Source organism: Aspergillus eucalypticola (genome assembly GCF_003184535.1).
Source record: "Aspergillus eucalypticola CBS 122712 chromosome Unknown BO83scaffold_4, whole genome shotgun sequence".
NCBI classification, from domain to species: domain Eukaryota; kingdom Fungi; phylum Ascomycota; class Eurotiomycetes; order Eurotiales; family Aspergillaceae; genus Aspergillus; species Aspergillus eucalypticola.
Window position 1 is genome coordinate 479,225 of NW_020290278.1, and position 18,651 is coordinate 497,875.

Here is an 18,651-nt window from a genome sequence, read left to right on the forward strand (position 1 = left end):
AGAGAGAGAGAGAGAGAGAGAGAGAGAGCGCGTAGCTGTGAACAATGATATATCTGCTGAGTTTATCCAACTCAATCCCTTAAATTATTGCCATCTGTCAACTCAACTCAACTCTACCAGAATATGACACGGGACAAACTCACAACCACTCCCTTCCTCTCCCAGATAAAGACATCACGATCAGCATCCGTCCAGACCGGATCAGCATCCTATTCCAGTATAAGTCACAAAGTAGTGCTCGAGTCCATTCGAGTCAGTGCCTCTCTGCCTCTGGGCTAGTCTCAGTCACTGACCGGCCACGGACTTTGGCAGTTTGATGAAAAGAAAAAAAAGGGGGGGCGAGAAAGCAAGCCAATCGTACAGGCTCATAGGCGGGAGCTATGGTGCTAGCTTGGGCAATAGTCTATGTTTAGTCTGTGTCTCGCTTGCTCAAGGGCTCGTATCTATGGTCATGTTTGATTGCACCAATGGCTTGATTGCTGGGCAGATACTGGTTTCTCTGTCAGGTACTTTAGGCAATAATTGACAATAACAATAAAATTATAATACTAGTATACGGAGTAAACAGGGGTCTTGGGGTGGTTTGCATGCATGTTGCAAGCTTGGGCTGCCATGCACTTCACTCCACTGCATAGTCTACTCTCTCCTCTTTCTCGCCCCTTGGCCTGTGCGCTCAACGTGGATTCCCATTCATATGTAATCTTTCATATGATAGTCTGGGGAACTACTTGAGAAGCAATAAATTAACTAGCTAGCTAGTTAGTTATAATGTATGACGCACACAATACTCCATAACGACACAGTCATACTTCTTATCTCTTACTGTATACCTACTCCTACTCCTACTCCTCCTGCCCTTCCATCTCCCTCCATCCCTCAAACACTCCACCCGGGGTGTCCCTCCACCCCCAAGCAACACAATAATGTCTCGCCAGTAACCTCCACTCCTCCATCTCATCCAACATCTCCAACCCTGCCACCCTCTCCTTCTCCCGCTCATTCACCCACTTCTCCCAGATGAAGTCCACATCCGCCGCCGCCTGTCCCCTGTCCAGTCCCAGCTCCCGTAACCTCCGTCGCTGCGCCTCTAGCGACGCATACTCTTGCAATGTCTGCAGCTGAAGCCCTCTCGTGGCTAAATTTGCCACCATTGTGCGCCCGAATGCATCGTCGGGCCGGATGGGCTCATACAAAACCAACCCTACCGGCGTGGTCGCCGGGAAAATGGTTTCTGTAAAGTGGCGGACCACCGAGCTGGCTTCGCCGGGGGTGAGGTATACGAGACAACACTCGGACAGGAGGAGGGTGGGGAGAGTAGGATCGAGGCCTGGGAGGACGGGTGAGGTGGGTAGACTGCGGAGATCGAGGGGGTGAAGGTGGTAGGAGGGCGAGTGGAGGGCGTCGTTGGTTGGAGAGATTTCGACGTCGCCGCTGCTACTGCTGAGGACGCGTTGGATGAGAGGTGCGGCGCGGATGAGTTTGATTTTGGCGGAAGTGTTGACAGAAAAGTCGATTTCGTGGTAGACTAGATTCGATGCGTCGTATGTAGGGGAGGAGAGGAGACGAAAGATGCGCGTGTCGGTGCCGGCGCCCAGGGAGATGATTTGTTTCTTGGGGTAAGAGGAATGGGCGCTCAGAAAGCGGGTGACGAGGTGGTCGATGGTGGTGGTGCGAACGTAGGTACCTATGATGGTTAAATTTCAAAAATTTGTGGAATCTGTTGACGGGAAAGTACCTCTGTTGATGATGGGAAGTCGGCGAACTTCCATGCCCGGAGGCGTTAATGCAGGTGCAAAGACATCATCAAGATAGCCCAGATTCACGGCGCTGAGGCGGGAGACGCTGGCGTCATTGTCGGTGCCCTGCACCACACGATCTTTGGCGCCATGAGACCCGTGGCCTGCCTCACCAGGCTGGCCACCTCCACGACTTCGAAATCGGCCGCGACCACCGCCGCGACGCAGGGTATTCAAGTTAGGGATGTGCGAGGCGGACATTGACGAGGAGGAGATGGAGAAGCTCAAGTTGGAGCTCCGCGGCGGAAAGTTGGTTGTGCCCCGCGGTGCCGCCCCCACAGTTTTTCTACTTCTACAAGCTGTCGGATCTGCATGTTGACTATGTACTATGAGAACAAGTTACTCAAGAGATGCTATTATTTGCTTATACTGACAGAGATTTTAGGAGCGAAAGTGGGAGCTGAACAACGAGATACTTTGATCTTCTATTCTTCATCACTTCCTACTAAAGAGGTGGAGTAGAGGAAAGACTTGCGTTGTTCGCAAATTGTCTTCTTAAGAGAGGAACCCGCTGAAAAAAAAAAAAAAGTTTACCAAACCATGTAGCTTGTTTGAAAAAAGGTTTACTGACTCTTTGAGTATTGCTGTTGTTAGCTTTGTCTCTTTCCAGTCCGGGCAAGGACATGCGGATGTGACAGATACTGATAGTCATCGAGTAATGTAGCATCGTAATGAACACTTTCAATATACTCTCTATGTACATCTCTACTACCCACCCCCTATACATAAACAAAATTGTTCCGACACAGCGGGCACGTGCTCTGGTTGCTGCTCTTGAACCACCGGAACAGACACACAGAGTGGAAGGTATTCTTGCACGTCGCGCACCGCTTGTTCGGTGTTTGCATGTCCGTCGAAATGACCGAGTAGCAGATCGCACACTCGCTCTGTCCTTTGAGCGCACCCTGCACGTTCTTTCGGAACGCCAGCAGTCCGTCCACCAGGTTGCCGTTGGCAAACATGATCACCCCTTGGATGGTCAGCAACCAGCTGCGCCACTTCTTCTCATCCACGAGCACACGGCTTCGACTCACAACCAACGCTGGCTGCAGTGGATAAGCCGGAGGAAGGGACAAAGACAATGCCACTGGTGGCGACTCTTCATCCACCGGGATGCTGGCAATGATCTCCGCAGTCTTGGGTGAGATCTTCACGTTCAGCGCCCGCTCTTCGTTCGGATCCTGGGTGGCTGTCCATTCAGTGACTCCCCGGAGCGAGTCCTCGATAACCAAAGGCGAGATCTAATGCAGTGTTAGTTTACAATAGGGCAAGCCAAATATTCAGGCAGCTTACGAATTTCTCGGTCCAGGATTCCACCGGCCCCTTGATGCGCTTCTTCGTATCGAGCCACCAACTCTTAGTCATGTTGGCCAGGTGCCTCAAGCACAAGAAATACAAGTGCACGAGAAGCCATTGAATCTCCTTCTCAGCGCTCTCGGACTGATCGAGCTCGAAGGAGCGGATGTCAAACTTGGATGCATCCACCATCTTTCCGCCCGATCGCTGGAGGAAATCGAACATGAACTCCAAAAGTGGGCTGAGACTTTCGTTGTCCTTGATACTAGCCACGTAGTTCTCTTGGACAGTAAGAGACTGTGGCGGTCAGCAAACCATATTCCTATAGCAAGACACCAATACATACCGCGTTAACGAAGTGATCGAAAACCACCTTCCAGCTTAGCAGATACGACCGTAGTTCGGCCCACATCCTGTCGTCGCCATAGGCGGCGTTAACCCCTTCCATAGTCGGTGCTTCGAGCAGCAAAGACATGAGCTCGTCAGGCAGTCCGACCGTCGTCTTCGACAGCGCCACGTCAAATGACACTTGTTCTTGCACGCTGGGGATGTACCGATGGAGGACTGTGTAAGCTGCGCGTTGCACCGCAGGGCTCTGCGCTGTGATAAGAGGGAAGAACTTGCTCGCGTCCTCCATGTGATCAACTGGGATAACGTTGAGGAAGCGACACAACAGATCAACAGCCACATCTCGAGGTTGGTGGAAGGTGGTGGACGAATCTGTCCAGTCAGCATATACGTGATAACCGTGTTTCCAACACTTACCAAATTTCTGGAGCGTTGATGCCAAGCTATTGAAGAGTGCATTCTTCCGATCAGACCACGCATCCTTCACATCATCGTTACTCTCCTCGTCGCCTGCGATTGACTGAAGACGAGAAAGGAGTCTGAATGACGATAGCAGAGTAGGGATGGCTTCGTCGCTACCACCAGTCTCTTGCCATGTGGTAATAAGGATATCCATACATTCCTCCCAGTGGGAGCCGTAGATTTCCTGTAGGTTAGGAAGCATCACTACCAGGACTTGGAAAATCTCGGCCTTGATGCTCAGAGATGTGCCCTCAGACTGTAGGCATTGAATGAGATGTTTGATAAGGAACACCAAACGCTGTGTGGGAATGGAGGCCGCAACCTCTTCTTCTCCAGATAACAGGAGATTCAAAAGGACCAGCTTGCGAAGACCTAGTCTATATTAGCAGATTATATTGACTGGGTAAAGGGGCCTCGACATACCATCTTTGCTCTCTTCGGTGGGCTTCAACCCCGTGGAGTCCGCCACAAACTCGTTACACAGTCGTGTGCCGGCAGGGTTGGAGAGTATGGCACTTCGTAGCACGGTCACCCAAGAGGCCGACCGAATGGCGTTCGCCTTTCGCATATCCCTGCAAAGTTGTGTGACCTCTTCTGATGACCGACTCTTGTTTGACGAATCCACAGCTTCCATAATTTTCACAAACGCCAACCCAATTTGGTAGTCTAACGGAGAAAGGGAGTCCAGCTTCTCGACCTGGCTTGTCCAGAATGTAGAAAGCAAAGAACCAACTGACAGTCCTTTACCGGCATTCAGTTTTTGCGACTGAGCCCAGCCATTCACGGCTTTCCGACCATCGCTGACTACTTCCATGTACTCCTCACGCTGCTCGGGGTGTGTGATGCCGGTTATTCCATTGCAATTTTGGACGCTCAAGTCATCATCAATAAGCTGCACTGTTAGGGGTACATTGTAAAACAGTGTCTCAAGCTCCTCAATCTCCAAATGTGCAATAATATCGAATGAAGAAAGAATCTTGATGGTGTAGAATGCCAGACGGAACGCCGACGAGCAATTGTTGGAGTCGCGCGGAGTACGTGCGTAGCGTTCCCGGAATGCGTCTGACACACTGCGATCAACGAGATGCACGGTACCGGCGAGCGGGCTGGTGACGGCAGCCGATAGCCGTGGAGGGAGCTCGAGAAAAGGCCCAAGGGAATTCTCCCAAGATTGACGAGACGGCAGTATGTCCTTCGCTACTCTTCCAATGTCCGCGGAAGGGACATTCTGTAGCAGCTCTTCCGCGATGCTCAACATGGACTCGATGCTAGTACCGTTAGCTTCTTTTCTCTCCTCTCGTTGGGTCGCGACTTACGAAAGTGACATTTGATTCACATTGTCGAACTGGTGCTGCAGGATCTCAAAGCTCGATTTGGCGCTTGTCTCACTGACGACGGAATCTTTCACAGTCTTGGACAGCGACTCTGCGAGACTAGCTACTTCTTCATCCGACGACTCGGTAAGGAACAACAGCTTACCAGACAACTTTGAGCCGTGGCCTCCGCTCTGGAAGTTTCTGACAGCAGTGGGGACCGAACTGGAGATGCGAGAAAGTCCATGTAGCGTGTCAAATACCTTGCTCTCTTCAGAGAGGGCATCCACAATAGACAGGAAAATCGAGTCCGTCAATTGCCCAAGAGAAGTATGGTTCTGTAGCACGGCAACAACAATGGACCAGTGAAGGTCGCTGCCCTTGCAAGCTTGGTCTAGGGCCCGCATGACCAAAGAAACCAGTCCACTCTTGTCGCCTAGCTCCTGGAAATCAAGAGTGGAAAGAAGCTTCTGAACAGCATGTACATTTGAGGACTCAGGATCCGACTGTGCCACACGCTCGACGACCTTCTCGAAGCTAGGTCCGAACCCTTCCCAAGATCGGCAAGACATGATAATGGATACCAATCGATCAGCGGATGGCGATGCCAAGAGCTCAGGCGCATCCTGCTGAACAAAATTCAACAACGACTGCGAGCCTTGCGCGATTTGCGGGACTTTGCGTACTATTTCTTCGACAACCGCAGCCGCTCCATAAGGCTTACCATTCCTGGAGCGCAACACCTCCAGGCAATTATCGAGTAATTTTAGGCCTGTATTCTTGAATACACCCAAAATGCTTGTCTCATGGGCAGTATCATGCAAACGCGAAAGCAACAAGGCTTCCGAGGAGAACAGACGCTCAGCCTCCACACATACTGCGTCCTGTGAGGACTTGAAGTCCTTGGACTGCTCTGGTGATGACAGCTTTACGGCCTCGAGTAGGCCATCGGCCAACTTTGTCCACAGCTGCTCGACCACCGCTTTGTAGCCTTTTGCTGTAACTGCGACGAGACAATCCGTGCAGATAGATTCCGCTGACGAAGGGGGAAGAGTCCATTGAAGACGATCTTGTTCAGGCTTGACATATTGCAATATCAACGGAGCAAGCCTGTCCTGCAAGAATTTTTCCCTATCCTCCTCAGAAAGCCGGTGCGCAAGCCACATCGACGTGTCAATGTAGGCCTTCCAACCAACAGCACGATTCTGTCGAGGCTCATCCCTAGAAGTGAGTCCTTCCTGGAACGACTCTGTTAGTGCAACCGCACCAGACAGACCAAGAGAATCAGATGTAGATTGCGAGTCAATCTTGGCCAGTGTTTCGAAAGGAATCGTCTGGAGTAATTGGCAAAGATTTGGCCAGAAGGAGCTTGTGCCGCTTTGTGAACCTTTTTGTATGTACTGAAGAAGTCTCTTGGAAGGAGGCGACTTCCCAGAATAGTCCTCTGTCCATAGTTGCGGTCTTGCAGACGTTACCCGCAAAATCGTTTCGGAAAGCTCCGATGCGGAGCCAAGTTGGGGACTGTGCAAAGCCTTGCCAATCAAGGCAGCACTGATGAGCTTCCAATCAAGCTCCTCAGGCTCTTTAGACACAGCTGATCGAGTAAGGATGTAGAGCGATTTGCGCACAAAAGGGTCGTCGTGATAAGAAAGCGCCCATAGAGATTTGCTGCATAAGAGAGTTTCGATGGTCGGCAGATCCTTCTGCAGATCTTCGCGGGTCGAGTGTCCTACATTGCTTTAGTTAGGTTGTTAGGTACAATATGGCTTTCCGCCTACCTAGAACTCGGTTGAATAACAAGAGCGCAGTGCCAGCTACACGCGCATACTTCGCTTCTGCATCGTCAGGCTTGACTGTTCGCTCATCGCTCAATGTCAGAGCAGTCTGCTGCAGGATGACATCATCCACAAATTCTAGGATAGCGCTCTGGTAGACCTTCCACACGCCGCTTCTCTTCTCGTCAGTCGAAAAGACGCGGGTGAAAGACTTCAAAGCAGACTGATGGACAGGTCTATCATTATCATAGATCCCCGCCAGCCACGCGCCAATCACCTTGGGCAGGAAGCGAGCAATTCGCTTTCCCACCAGACTGGCAATCGACCCTTGAGTAGAATGAGCGGTTTGTCTCACCCTGCGGGACAGATCTATGGAAGCGCGGGGGTAGATTTTAATCTGCCGATGTTCCGAACCATGATCAACTTGCTATCCCGGGGGCGCATAATGCGAAGGTTGACCTACCCAAGCTTCCAGGAACCCGTCATCAAGAGTTCCGCTGCGACTCTCGACACTCGATACATGATCTCGCAGATCATCCAGTGCTCTCGTTCTGGTGACTTCATCTTTCTTTAGAAAGTTCTTGAACGCAATCGCTAATTGTGCCTCCGATATGCGGGAAAGATCCGGCGGTTCAGCCACATATGTAAGTGAAGATGGCTCTTTTCCTTGGCTAGAAAATGCGCCGGAGAATCCACCAAAGCCGCCGAAAGTGCCGGCAGCAGCTCGGCTGCTTGAGGCCTGAGATTTGAACTTCTTGCTCATAGTAGAGTGGGGGAAGCGGGATGTAAAGAAAATGACGGAATGCGCGTATATAGCATGGAAGTAGAGCAGGTCACAACCATAGAAGAGAGGCTTAAGTGAACCTGGCCGAGTTTAATTTCTTGCTAACCGACCCAAGCTACCTGTTCAAGGGTCTCTCATCCCACAATTCCCCTGGGATTATGCCGATTCTTGCTTCAATATCGATAATTGATAATCGAAGCTCCCCGCCGTTAAAAGCGGCGTGATTACATTATCGGCGTCTCTATCGGGCAGTGCACGTGATCTGGTGTCATCGATTCCCGATTGGGCAAAAGTCGACGCGGTCTAGAAGATCCTCCGAAGGCGCCCAAAAGGCGATTCTCATTCTCTCTCGAGCATCACGCTCCTCTTTCACCATGAAATTCTTTATCGAGTATGTACTACCCTTTACGTAGCTCTCACCTTCATCCGAGAGCTGTCACAACTGACTCTCCCCATCTTCTAGTGATCTCCCCGTCCTTTTCCCGTATCCTCGTATCTATCCCGAACAATATGCCTACATGTGCGATCTTAAAAAGACCCTCGATGCCGGGGGTCATTGTGTCCTGGAGATGCCCTCCGGGACCGGAAAGACTGTATCTCTTCTTTCGCTGATTGTCGCCTACCAACAACACTATCCGGAGCACCGAAAGCTCATCTACTGTTCTCGAACAATGTCCGAGATCGAGAAGGCCTTGGCCGAACTGAAGGCGCTGATGAAGTTCCGGGCTAAGGAACTTGGGCATACCGAAGATTTCCGCGCGCTGGGTCTGACAAGTCGAAAGAACTTGTGTCTGCATCCGTCTGTCAAGCGGGAAAAGAGTGGCGCGGTGGTCGATGCGAGGTGCCGGAGCTTAACTGCAGGCTTCGTCAAGGAGAAGAAAGAGCGCGGTGAGGACGTTGAACTTTGCGTATATCATGAGGTATGGAGCTTGCGATCTGGGTCAGGGCCGATTTATAACTTCTCTGCAGAACCTCGATCTGCTCGAGCCGCACAATCTTGTTCCTCCCGGTGTCTTCACCCTCGATGATCTACTCAGATACGGAGAAGAGCATAAACAATGTCCTTACTTCTCAGCCCGACGCATGGTATGACACCCTTGAATGGCTGTAGTTATTCCAAGCTTACTCAAGAACTGTCCAGATGCCCTTTTGCAACGTCATTATCTACTCTTACCACTACCTGCTGGACCCCAAGATCGCCGAGAGGGTATCGCGAGAGCTCTCTAAGGATTGTATCGTGGTTTTCGATGAGGCTCACAATATCGACAACGTCTGTATCGAGTCGCTAAGCATTGACATTACGGAGGATTCGTTACGGAAAGCGACGAGAGGCGCGAATAACCTGGAACGCAAAATCAATGAGATGAAGACTTCGGATGCAGAAAAGCTCCAGAATGAGTACTCGAAACTTGTTGAAGGCCTACAAGCAGCCGAACAAGCTAGGGAGGAGGATCAGTTCATTTCAAACCCTGTCCTTCCGGATGATCTGCTCAAGGAAGCCGTGCCGGGAAATATACGACGAGCGGAGCACTTCGTATCCTTCCTTAAAAGATTTATCGAATACCTCAAAACCCGAATGAAAGTCATGCATACCATATCCGAAACGCCTCCTTCCTTCCTAACACACGTGAAGGATCTGACCTATATCGAGCGGAAGCCCCTTCGCTTCTGCGCTGAACGATTAACCTCGCTCGTGCGAACTCTGGAGCTTATCAACATAGAAGACTACCAACCGCTCCAGGAGGTAGCAACATTCGCGACTCTAGTCGCCACCTACGAAAAAGGATTCCTCCTGATCTTGGAACCTTTTGAATCAGAAGCAGCAACCGTTCCTAACCCGGTATTACATTTCACCTGCTTAGATGCTGCCATTGCCATCAAGCCGGTGTTCGACCGATTCAGCTCCGTCATTATCACTTCAGGAACGCTATCTCCTCTTGAGATGTACCCCAAGATGCTAGGATTCAATGCTGTAATGCAGGAGTCCTACAGCATGACACTTGCTCGTCGATCTTTCTTACCCATGGTCGTAACCCGCGGATCCGATCAGGCGCAGATATCCTCATCCTTCCAAATCCGCAACGATCCCGGAGTCGTCCGAAACTATGGCAACCTCGTCTTGGAGTTCTCCCGGATCACCCCCGACGGCGTCGTCGTCTTCTTCCCCTCTTACTTGTACATGGAATCCATCATCAGCATGTGGCAGGGCATGGGCATTCTTGACTCAATCTGGAACTACAAATTGATCCTCGTCGAGACGCCCGACGCACAAGAATCATCCCTCGCCCTCGAAACCTACCGAACAGCTTGCTGCAACGGCCGAGGCGCCCTCCTTCTCTGCGTCGCACGAGGCAAAGTCTCCGAAGGAATCGATTTCGACCACCACTACGGCCGCGCCGTCATCAACATCGGTGTTCCCTTTCAGTACACCGAGTCCCGCATCCTGAAAGCCCGTCTTGAGTTCCTGCGCGAAAACTACCGCATCCGCGAAAACGACTTTCTCTCCTTCGACGCCATGCGTCACGCCGCTCAATGCTTGGGTCGCGTCCTACGCGGAAAGGACGATTACGGAGTCATGGTGCTCGCTGATCGTCGATTTCAGAAAAAGCGCAACCAGCTTCCCAAATGGATCAATCAGGCCATGCTGGAAAGCGAAACCAACCTCAGTACTGATATGGCGGCGGCTACCGCCAAGAACTTCCTGCGGACGATGGCCCAGCCGTTCAAGGCTAGGGATCAAGAAGGGATCTCCACGTGGAGCTTGGCTGATATAGAAAGACACCGTGAAAAGCAGAAGTTGGAGGAGGAACGAGCTCAGCGAGAAGTACCACAAAATCTTGCTTATGGCGGTGCCGCGCCTGCTCCCCACAATGGAGTGCGTAATGGTGCGGGTGATGCAGATGAGTTCGATGATGACATTGATAATGAAGATCTGATGATGCTGGATGCGCAGTGAAGCTGAACTTATTAATGGCTTTATTGTGTCAATACATTCATTAGATCGGTTGCATTTGTTTCTGTTTCTGCTTTCCTTTCATCCCCTCTCAGCAGTCCTTGCACAACCTGCATGCATGATACCACGGTTTAAAGTCTGGTGTTCAATTGGGTCATCACAGTGTACTATATATACAAGGCGTGCTTCGATCATCCAAAAATATGAGATATTATTGTTACTCTTCCTTAGTATTGAGAATTCTTTTTATTGATTGCCTGTGCTATTGAAATAAAGGTAGATAAGAGGATGCGATCTGCGTAAGAAAACTTCAACTTTTTTCTTATTCCCGCTGAAAGACAACTGCAGAGATCGTTGGACACGTCAGACAAGAACAGTAGGAAAGAAAAGGAAAAGAAATAGAAATAGAAATACAGAAACTAATGATTTTGCACATATACAAAAAAGATATGGAAACTGGTGGAAATGCAACACGCCCATTATATTTACGCCACAGGAGCAAGGACATCGAAGGCACCAGTACCGACGGTGCCGGTGCGACCAACGACGATTCTGGCACTAGGACTCTTGAGGTTATCGAAGTCTCTCTCAACGACGGCCTCCTTGAGGTATCCGACGGTGGTTTCGAAACTCATCTTGGCCAGAGGGGATGAGCCGTCCTTGACAAGACCGTTACGGTTGAAGGGGCGGAAGCCACCAGACTGGGTCATCACGTCACCGATCAGGTTCAGATGACGGTTATCGACGGAGATACTGTGACCCTGGAAAACGTCGGACATTTCCTTGACGATCGAGGCACGGGCGGCTTCGACACCGTAGAGGTTGAGCATGTCGTGGATGGAGTTGGTGTAGAGGGAGTGAGGCTTGATGATGTCTTGGTAGTCGCGCATGGCAAGCAGGTTGACACCATCAGTGATGACGTGGGCAGGTTCACCCTTGATCGGGTCGGCTTCGACGAATGTGCAGTTGCCAAGGCCAGGGATGGACTGGATGACTGCGCTGCGGCAAGCATCCTCCACCAGGGGCAGAAGCAGGAGCTTGGGAGTGTCGATGTCGTACTGCAGCTGGATAGTGCAGGATCCTCCGTCGCGAGGGTTGAACTTGAACTGCGTGACTTCCTGGTATTGGTTCTTGATATCTTCTTCGCGCAGCTTGGTGTCCTTTGTCTCGCCCTCCGACTCTTCATCGGAAGCATCGTCCATCTCGACATCACGCTTTTCGCCGGCGTTACCCTCCTCGTCGTCGTCATCGTCTTCTTCAGCATCCTGCTGTCGGACCATGTCCACCTCCTCGTCCTCCGGGCCTTCGTAAGAGACCTGGTTGGACCGGTTCTGAGTGCCCCGTGCACGCTTGGCGTCGTCCTCGTCGTCTTCAACGTCGTCGTCAGCCGGCTCTGCGTCGGCATCGGCGCCGCGGGGTCCGTCCTGTACGGTGCCAACGGAAGCACCAATTTCAGGCTGAGCAGTGGAGTACTTCTTCAGGGTCTTCTCATCGACACGCTTCTTGAGTTCAGCCTTAGTGAGTTTGACAAGCTTAGGAATGAGCTTCTTCTGCAGTGTGTTCTGCACATCCTTCGTCGTGATGGCGTATTCGGCGGTGTACTCGTCAGCAGGGAAGAAAGTAATATCAATGTCGTAAACCTTAGCCTTGACACTGCCTGAGGAGACGCGCTCTCTGACTTGGACCTTGTCGACAACCTCCGCGATGCTGAGCTTGCTGATAGCCTTGGCAAATCTTTCGGAGTGCTCCTTAGACAGCTCGTCGTTCAAGATCAAGGTCATCGTAGGGGTCATGATATGGGCACTAGCAGTCATAACAATTTCACGCAGACGGGGAATACCCAGCGTCACGTTCTTCGCCGAGTGACCAGCCAAGTGGAAGGTGTTCAAGGTCATCTGGGTGGACGGTTCACCAATAGACTGACCGGCAACGATACCGATGGCCTCACCAGGCTCGACGACAGACTTCATGTACTTCATGTTCATGAGAGTGTTGAATGCCTTTTTGCTGATGATACCGTTCACGTCCTTCTTCTTGTCCTTAAGAAGCTTGTCCGGGTTGGCATCCTCGTACTAGAAACAGGATTGTCAGTCACAGTACTTTGTCTCGTTTTGGGGTTTCAGATAGTCTTACCTTCTTAAGAGCTTGCGAGAAATTCTCCGAGATACTTCCCAAGTTACCTCCGGGGTGGTAGAGAGAAAGGACAGGATCCATGGCTTCGACCTTTCCTGTCTTGCGCACCTTTTTCATGGCATCCTTATGCCAGTTCGCGACCTCCTCCTTCTCCAAGTTGTGGAAGTCGCTGGTCAGGTTGACCTGAGACATGATAGACACGTAGTTCGATGCCAGGAAATCGAAGTCCTTCAGGTGGACCTGTTTGGTAATATCCAGACCATCCTCACCATACAAGAACTGGACGATCGAGCCATCAGTGGCTTCACGAACAGAGCTGTCGTACTCTGCCTTCAAGCCTTCCATACCCTTGATCAAACAACGCTGCAAGTATCCGGATCTAGAGGTCTTGACAGCAGTATCAATCAAACCTTCACGACCAGCCATGGCGTGGAAGTAGTATTCCTGGGGCTTGATACCAGTCAAGAAACGACCACAGACGTAACCACCAGCCATAGGATTCGTGTCAAATGCTCTGAAAGATGGCAGAGTCTTACCGCTAACCATGACGGGTACACGGCGACCTTCCAGAACCTGTTGACCCAGGTTGCAGGAAATCAGGTTGGCATTGACGCTCGAACCCTTAGCTCCGGAGATTGTCATGGACTGCATCTGGTTCCACGGGAAGGGCTTAACCAGACCCTTCGGAAGACAGGCCTTGGTGATCTCGGTGGAGAGCTTCGCGGTGCGAGCGTTCGAAACACTATCAAGGCCGCCCTGCTTCTCATCGTCTCGGAGAACCTCCTCCATACGTCGCCGCAGCTCGGCATCTTGGTCGGGCACAGTAGTCTGGTCGAGGGTGACATACTTCAGGGCAACCTCCCGACCAATGGCAGCAGCTTCGCTAATCTTTTCTTTACGAACGCGGTCGCCCTCCGGGGTCAGTCGAAGATCGTCGATACCGCAAGTAAAGGCACGCATGTTCAGGTATCGCGTCAGAAGACGACCGAGAATACTGATCAGCCGACCAGCAATGGTATGTCCATAAATTTCATGGATGGCATCAATCAAACCACCAGCTGTGGGACCAATCTGCTTCTTGTCGAGAATACCACAAAGCATCTCTCCATCCTTGAAAATAACTTCACCTTCCTCGTTACCCTCGCCCCAACGGTCTCCAGGAGTCGAAGACTTGCTCTTCAGGTTGAGACCAGCCCTGTCGGAAGGCATGATATTCTTGAGGATAGTCGAGATAATCTGCTTACCAGTCCAGAGACGCTTAGGCCGGATCACCGTTGGGCCCACAGTCTGGATCCGATCAGTAATTGTGTGGGAGTTCTCGGGCCTCAAGCAGCTGTACAACAGCTGGTAGTATTCTTCCTCATCGAAGAAGCTGTCACGGCAGGTGAACCAGGTTCCCATGGAGATGTGATCCTGAATCAGACCTCTCAGGGGTTTTCCGGATGTTGCGACAAGGTACTGATGGTCTGCATCCGCAAGCATCATAGCCTCCGAACGAGCGAGCTCGTTCTGAGGGAAATGCATGTTCATCTCATCACCATCGAAATCTGCATTGTAGGTATTGCAGTTGGCGTAGTGCATGCGAATAGTTCTTTCGTTGGGAAGAACACGAGCTTTGTGACCCATGATGGATGGCTTGTGGAGTGTGGGCTGACGGTTCATCAAGACGATATCACCGGTGGTGAGATGGCGGTAAACCTTCTTATTACGCGATCCTTTCATGCGCCAATTTGACGGGGCGAGCAGCTGGTTTGCCAACGCCGTCCGCTCATCCAGACTCTTGAACCGGAGGTTGGTGACTTGGCCAAATTCGTTCTCAATAGCCGAAGCACCAGGGTATTTGTCAGGACCATTGATGACTGCCTGCTTCATCTCCCAGAAGTTATGGTTCGTCACCGGCTCTGGGTAGGTCAACTTCTTCGCGAACACCATAGGAACACCAATTTCGTTGGTCTCGATGTTAGGGTCGGGCGAGATAACACTTCGAGCAGCAAAGTTGACACGCTTTCCCATCATGTTCTTCCGGAATAGACCCTCCTTCTTTTCGAGGTACTGCTTGATGCCCATCGGAGCGGCGGCAGCGGCGGGTCCGCTGAGGTTACCACGGTCACGGTCGATTAGCATGTTGACGGTATCCTGGAGGGTGACGATCGAGTGAAGGAGATCACGGTAGTCCCGCACGCGCGTAGTAGAGTCGGCGCCTGCGCTCTGTCTCTCCTTGCTAATCTGGTTGATGATGTCGCAGTTCTTCAAGATCGCTGTGAAGGACTGGTTCTGCTGAGCCTCCATGATCTGACCGGGCCCTTGCGGTGCCGCGGGACGGAACTTGTTCGGTGGCACCAGGATGTTCTTGATGAAGAACATATCTGCGCTAACCTGGGACTCCTTCTTCGGCAAAGGTCGGGAGTTATAAACAAGGCTCAAAATTTCCTGCTCTTTCTCGAAAAGCAGCGTCATCGCAGCGTGGACTTCGGGAGAGGGCATGAACTGCTGGGTCTCCCCAACGGCCTGTTTCCTGCTCTCAGCCTGGGCCACAATTGCATTTCCACGCGCAACCTCTTCCTCTGCACCATGTGTTTCGGAAGTGGTGCTAACATTGTCAGACACTCCGTTAGCAAGCGCCGCCTTCTCCTTGAAGGTAAGCTTCTTGGCCTGCTGGAGGAGGACCAAGGAGTTCGGTATTTGGAATCCAGCTTGCGTCATGGTAAGTCTAGACTTCTCGGGCAAAGCCTTTCGGAAGATTTTCGAGGACCGATCTTTACGGTACGACGGGGAGAGTCTATGCGCCTGGATCAGTGACGAGGCCTTGCAAAAGTTTGCGCGTAGAGAATTCAGGAACGTACCCGCTGCAGCTGGCGCACTTCTTCACAGCACCAATGTCTTTGAAGAATTCTCTAACAAGTGCTCGTCTCTGCTCCGCAGCGAGCGGGTTCTTCGAGCCAGACATGAGACCCCGTAGCCTTCCATCTGCTTGCGCTTGGCGGATAGATTTCTTGACGTAAGCATTTCTGCGGGCGATAATGTCATCGTCGTCCTCTTCCTCGCTGCTAGACCCTTCACCATCCTTGTTCGCCTTCTTCTTGTCGGACCCCTTGCCGCCAATCGTATCGATAACAGCTACCTCATCAACCAAGCCATAGTGCAGCAGGCGCAATTTGCAGCTGTAGGAATTGATGTTGGTTCGGCTCATCTGGAAACGGTGGCAGTAGACACACTGGCCCTTGAGCAAGCGGTACAGCTGGTCGAAATGCGTGACATTGTACACATGAACTGGGAGTTCGATGTGTCCGGGATGGCCAGTACAAGACCATGAGGTTTGACGGCATGTCGTGCAACTGGAGACTGTTAGCTACGATTCGCATACGCATGGTACGCGATCACAAGGAATACGAAAGCAAAGAAAGGGAAACCTTACACATGGTCACCCCATGCACCCATAGCCGGGTCATAGAGACCACCAGGAACGGGGTTGTTAAAAGAATCCAATGTCGGAGTATTATGGATTCGCTTGACCGAGATGGCCTTGATGTCTTGATCATTGTAGACACCAAACTCAATCCCCGCAATGGAGGAGGCCACAGGCCGAGCGAAAGTAGTCATGATTCCCCTGGCAGCCGCTTGAGCGACAAACGACGCTGGCGGTGCAAATTCTGGGACTCGTGGGGGATTAAAGGCCTGGGAAGCAGAAAAGGCGGGTTCGTCGGTCTCGACGATGCGAAAAGTTTCACCCAACTTTTTTTCTGCCGTGCGACACCGCCGGCGGACCCACGTTGGCACTTGCAGCGCCCCGTGATTTGAGATCCTTTCCTTGTCTCGATTGTTGACGTCTTTTCGCGACCGGCCCCAGATCTTGCTTATTGAGCTGCCTTTCTTCGACCCTCTCACTTCAATCCCATCGCTAGTCTGTCGGTCGCTCTGCTGATCTCCGTGGGTGAGTGGAGCATTCAATTGTCTCTCCGATCATGGCGGACATATCAGGCAACATGCTGAAGCGGCCTCACCCCGAGGACCAAGACAACAACACTCAGAAAAGACCTCGTTCCAATCATGGATCCCCCATGCCAGCCCAAGGCGCACCTGCCGCGGGCAAGGTTGATATTGAAAGAATGGTGGCCGAAGCAAGAGCAAAAGCAGAAGCTGTGCGTGCCAGACTTCAAGCGGCAAAGGGTATATCGCCATCGCCTACACCGGCTGCATCAAGTGCCAGCCCTACGCCTCCTGCCGCCAGTCCAGCCATGTCGAGATTGGAACAAATGAAAGCTAGAGTGGCAGCAGCGACCAGTCGCGCCAACGCTGCTCCTCCGCAACGACCCGCCCCTACGCCGACGCCTCAACCTCCCCCATTCGAAGATGAAGACGATGGCTCGTCGCGAGCTCGAGGTGGTCTGGATGTTGGTCTTCACCCCGCTTTGCTCTCCGATACACTCGAGTTCCGGGGTGCGAAAGGACGGCAGACTTCCCAAAACAAGAGCCGACGTACAGAATCACCAGCTACCGCGGGGAGGCCAGATCGAGCCGGACTTGATCTATCGGGGCCGTCTATAGAGGAAATCAAGAACAACCCATACTTTGATCCAAACCTTGGTCCGAAAGCAACAGTAGCGAAGCCCCGACAAACGCGGCAGCTCATTTTCAACCAGAAGGGCAAATACATACAGCAGGCCGCCGCTCTCCGTCGGCAGGCTCAGTTGGAAGCTATGAAGAAGCGGATTGCGGAAAGAGCACGGCAGGCGGGTATCGATGAAGACTTGGATGTCGAGAAGGCTTTCCTCGTGCCAGCCCCTCCCGCAATTGAATGGTGGGACGAAGGTCTGGTGAACGGCGAGGACTATTCTGGCATTGAAAATGAACAAAATCTCAAAATCGACACGCCTGACTCGATCATCACGCAATACGTACAACACCCAGTTCTTCTCGATCCTCCGCAGGAAAAGCTACTACCAGCACAGAAGCCTATGTATCTCACGCCAAAGGAACAGGCCAAGATCCGTCGCCAGCGCCGCATGGCAGATCTGAAGGAACAACAAGCGAAGATCCGACTGGGTCTCGAGCCAGCACCTCCACCAAAGGTCAAGAAATCGAACCTGATGCGAGTCTTGGGTGAACAGGCTGTCAAGGATCCCACGGCCGTGGAAGCACGCGTGAACCGGGAAATCGCAGAACGTCGTGAGAAACACGAGACTGCGAACGCGGAGCGCAAACTTACTAAAGAAGAACGTCGAGAGAAGCTTGCCCGGCAACAGGAGGCCGATGCGGAGAAGGGTATTCAAATGACCGTGTATCGAATCGACAGCCTCGCCAACGGGCGAAACCGCTTCAAGATTAGCAAGAATGCCGAACAGAACGCTCTCACAGGAGTATGCGTCATGCACCCTCGCTTCAACCTCGTGATTGTCGAGGGAGGCTCCCACTCAATCAACAACTACAGAAAGCTCATGATGAACCGGATTGACTGGACCGAGAACGCTGGCCCGAACGCGGTGCGCGAGGGCAACCGCGAGGCCCAAGCCGCCTGGCTAGCAGCTGAAGACGAGCAAACCGGGGAATTGAAAGACCTTAGTCACAATACCTGCGAACTTGTCTGGGAAGGTCAGGTCAAGACCCGCGCGTTCCGAAAATGGCTGGGTGCGCGAGTGTGTGAAACGGATTCCCAAGCTAAGGATGTCTTGGCCCGCGCGAAGCTGGAGAATTTCTGGGTATTGGCGAAGAGTGCCAAACAGAACGAGTCGTGAGCTCGATTACACATGACATGGCATGGCATAGCATTATCAAGCTTTCTAATTACAATTTA

The 18,651-nt window shown here is 51.9% G+C and overlaps 5 protein-coding genes across 5 annotated transcripts; 2 read left to right on the forward strand and 3 right to left on the reverse strand.

Annotated features, from left to right (window-relative positions):
• Positions 1–758: 758 nt before the first annotated feature.
• On the reverse strand, positions 759–1,997 carry ppm1 (protein C-terminal leucine carboxyl O-methyltransferase ppm1; the record flags this gene model as incomplete). The annotated part of the gene is made up of 2 exons (XM_025529088.1): positions 759–1,684; positions 1,736–1,997. 2 exons carry the CDS (start codon positions 1,995–1,997, stop codon positions 843–845), a joined length of 1,104 nt encoding a protein of 367 aa, XP_025391548.1. The 3' UTR covers positions 759–842.
• A 488-nt stretch (positions 1,998–2,485) lies between these two features.
• On the reverse strand, positions 2,486–7,753 carry BO83DRAFT_354152 (ubiquitin-protein ligase RKR1; the record flags this gene model as incomplete). Its single annotated transcript, XM_025529089.1, has 7 exons — positions 2,486–3,037; positions 3,090–3,389; positions 3,439–4,274; positions 4,326–5,170; positions 5,219–6,944; positions 6,994–7,413; positions 7,450–7,753. 7 exons carry the CDS (start codon positions 7,751–7,753, stop codon positions 2,516–2,518), a joined length of 4,953 nt encoding a protein of 1,650 aa, XP_025391549.1. The 3' UTR covers positions 2,486–2,515.
• Positions 7,754–8,135: 382 nt separating this feature from the next.
• On the forward strand, positions 8,136–10,930 carry BO83DRAFT_375328 (TFIIH/NER complex ATP-dependent 5'-3' DNA helicase subunit RAD3). Its single transcript, XM_025530429.1, has 4 exons — positions 8,136–8,165; positions 8,238–8,694; positions 8,744–8,860; positions 8,916–10,930. Exons 1-4 carry the CDS (start codon positions 8,149–8,151, stop codon positions 10,728–10,730), a joined length of 2,406 nt encoding a protein of 801 aa, XP_025391550.1. The 5' UTR covers positions 8,136–8,148; the 3' UTR covers positions 10,731–10,930.
• Positions 10,931–10,982: 52 nt separating this feature from the next.
• Positions 10,983–16,382, reverse strand: BO83DRAFT_331193 (DNA-directed RNA polymerase I core subunit RPA190). Its single transcript, XM_025528262.1, has 4 exons — positions 16,276–16,382; positions 15,704–16,195; positions 12,861–15,639; positions 10,983–12,799 (listed from the first exon to the last, which is right to left on the reverse strand). The coding sequence occupies exons 1-4, from the start codon at positions 16,296–16,298 to the stop codon at positions 11,213–11,215; spliced, it is 4,881 nt and encodes a 1,626-aa protein (XP_025391551.1). The 5' UTR covers positions 16,299–16,382; the 3' UTR covers positions 10,983–11,212.
• Positions 16,383–16,685: 303 nt separating this feature from the next.
• Positions 16,686–18,616, forward strand: BO83DRAFT_170216 (U4/U6-U5 snRNP complex subunit PRP3). The gene has a single exon (XM_025526383.1). The coding sequence runs from the start codon at positions 16,823–16,825 to the stop codon at positions 18,590–18,592; it is 1,770 nt and encodes a 589-aa protein (XP_025391552.1). The 5' UTR covers positions 16,686–16,822; the 3' UTR covers positions 18,593–18,616.
• Positions 18,617–18,651: the final 35 nt, after the last annotated feature.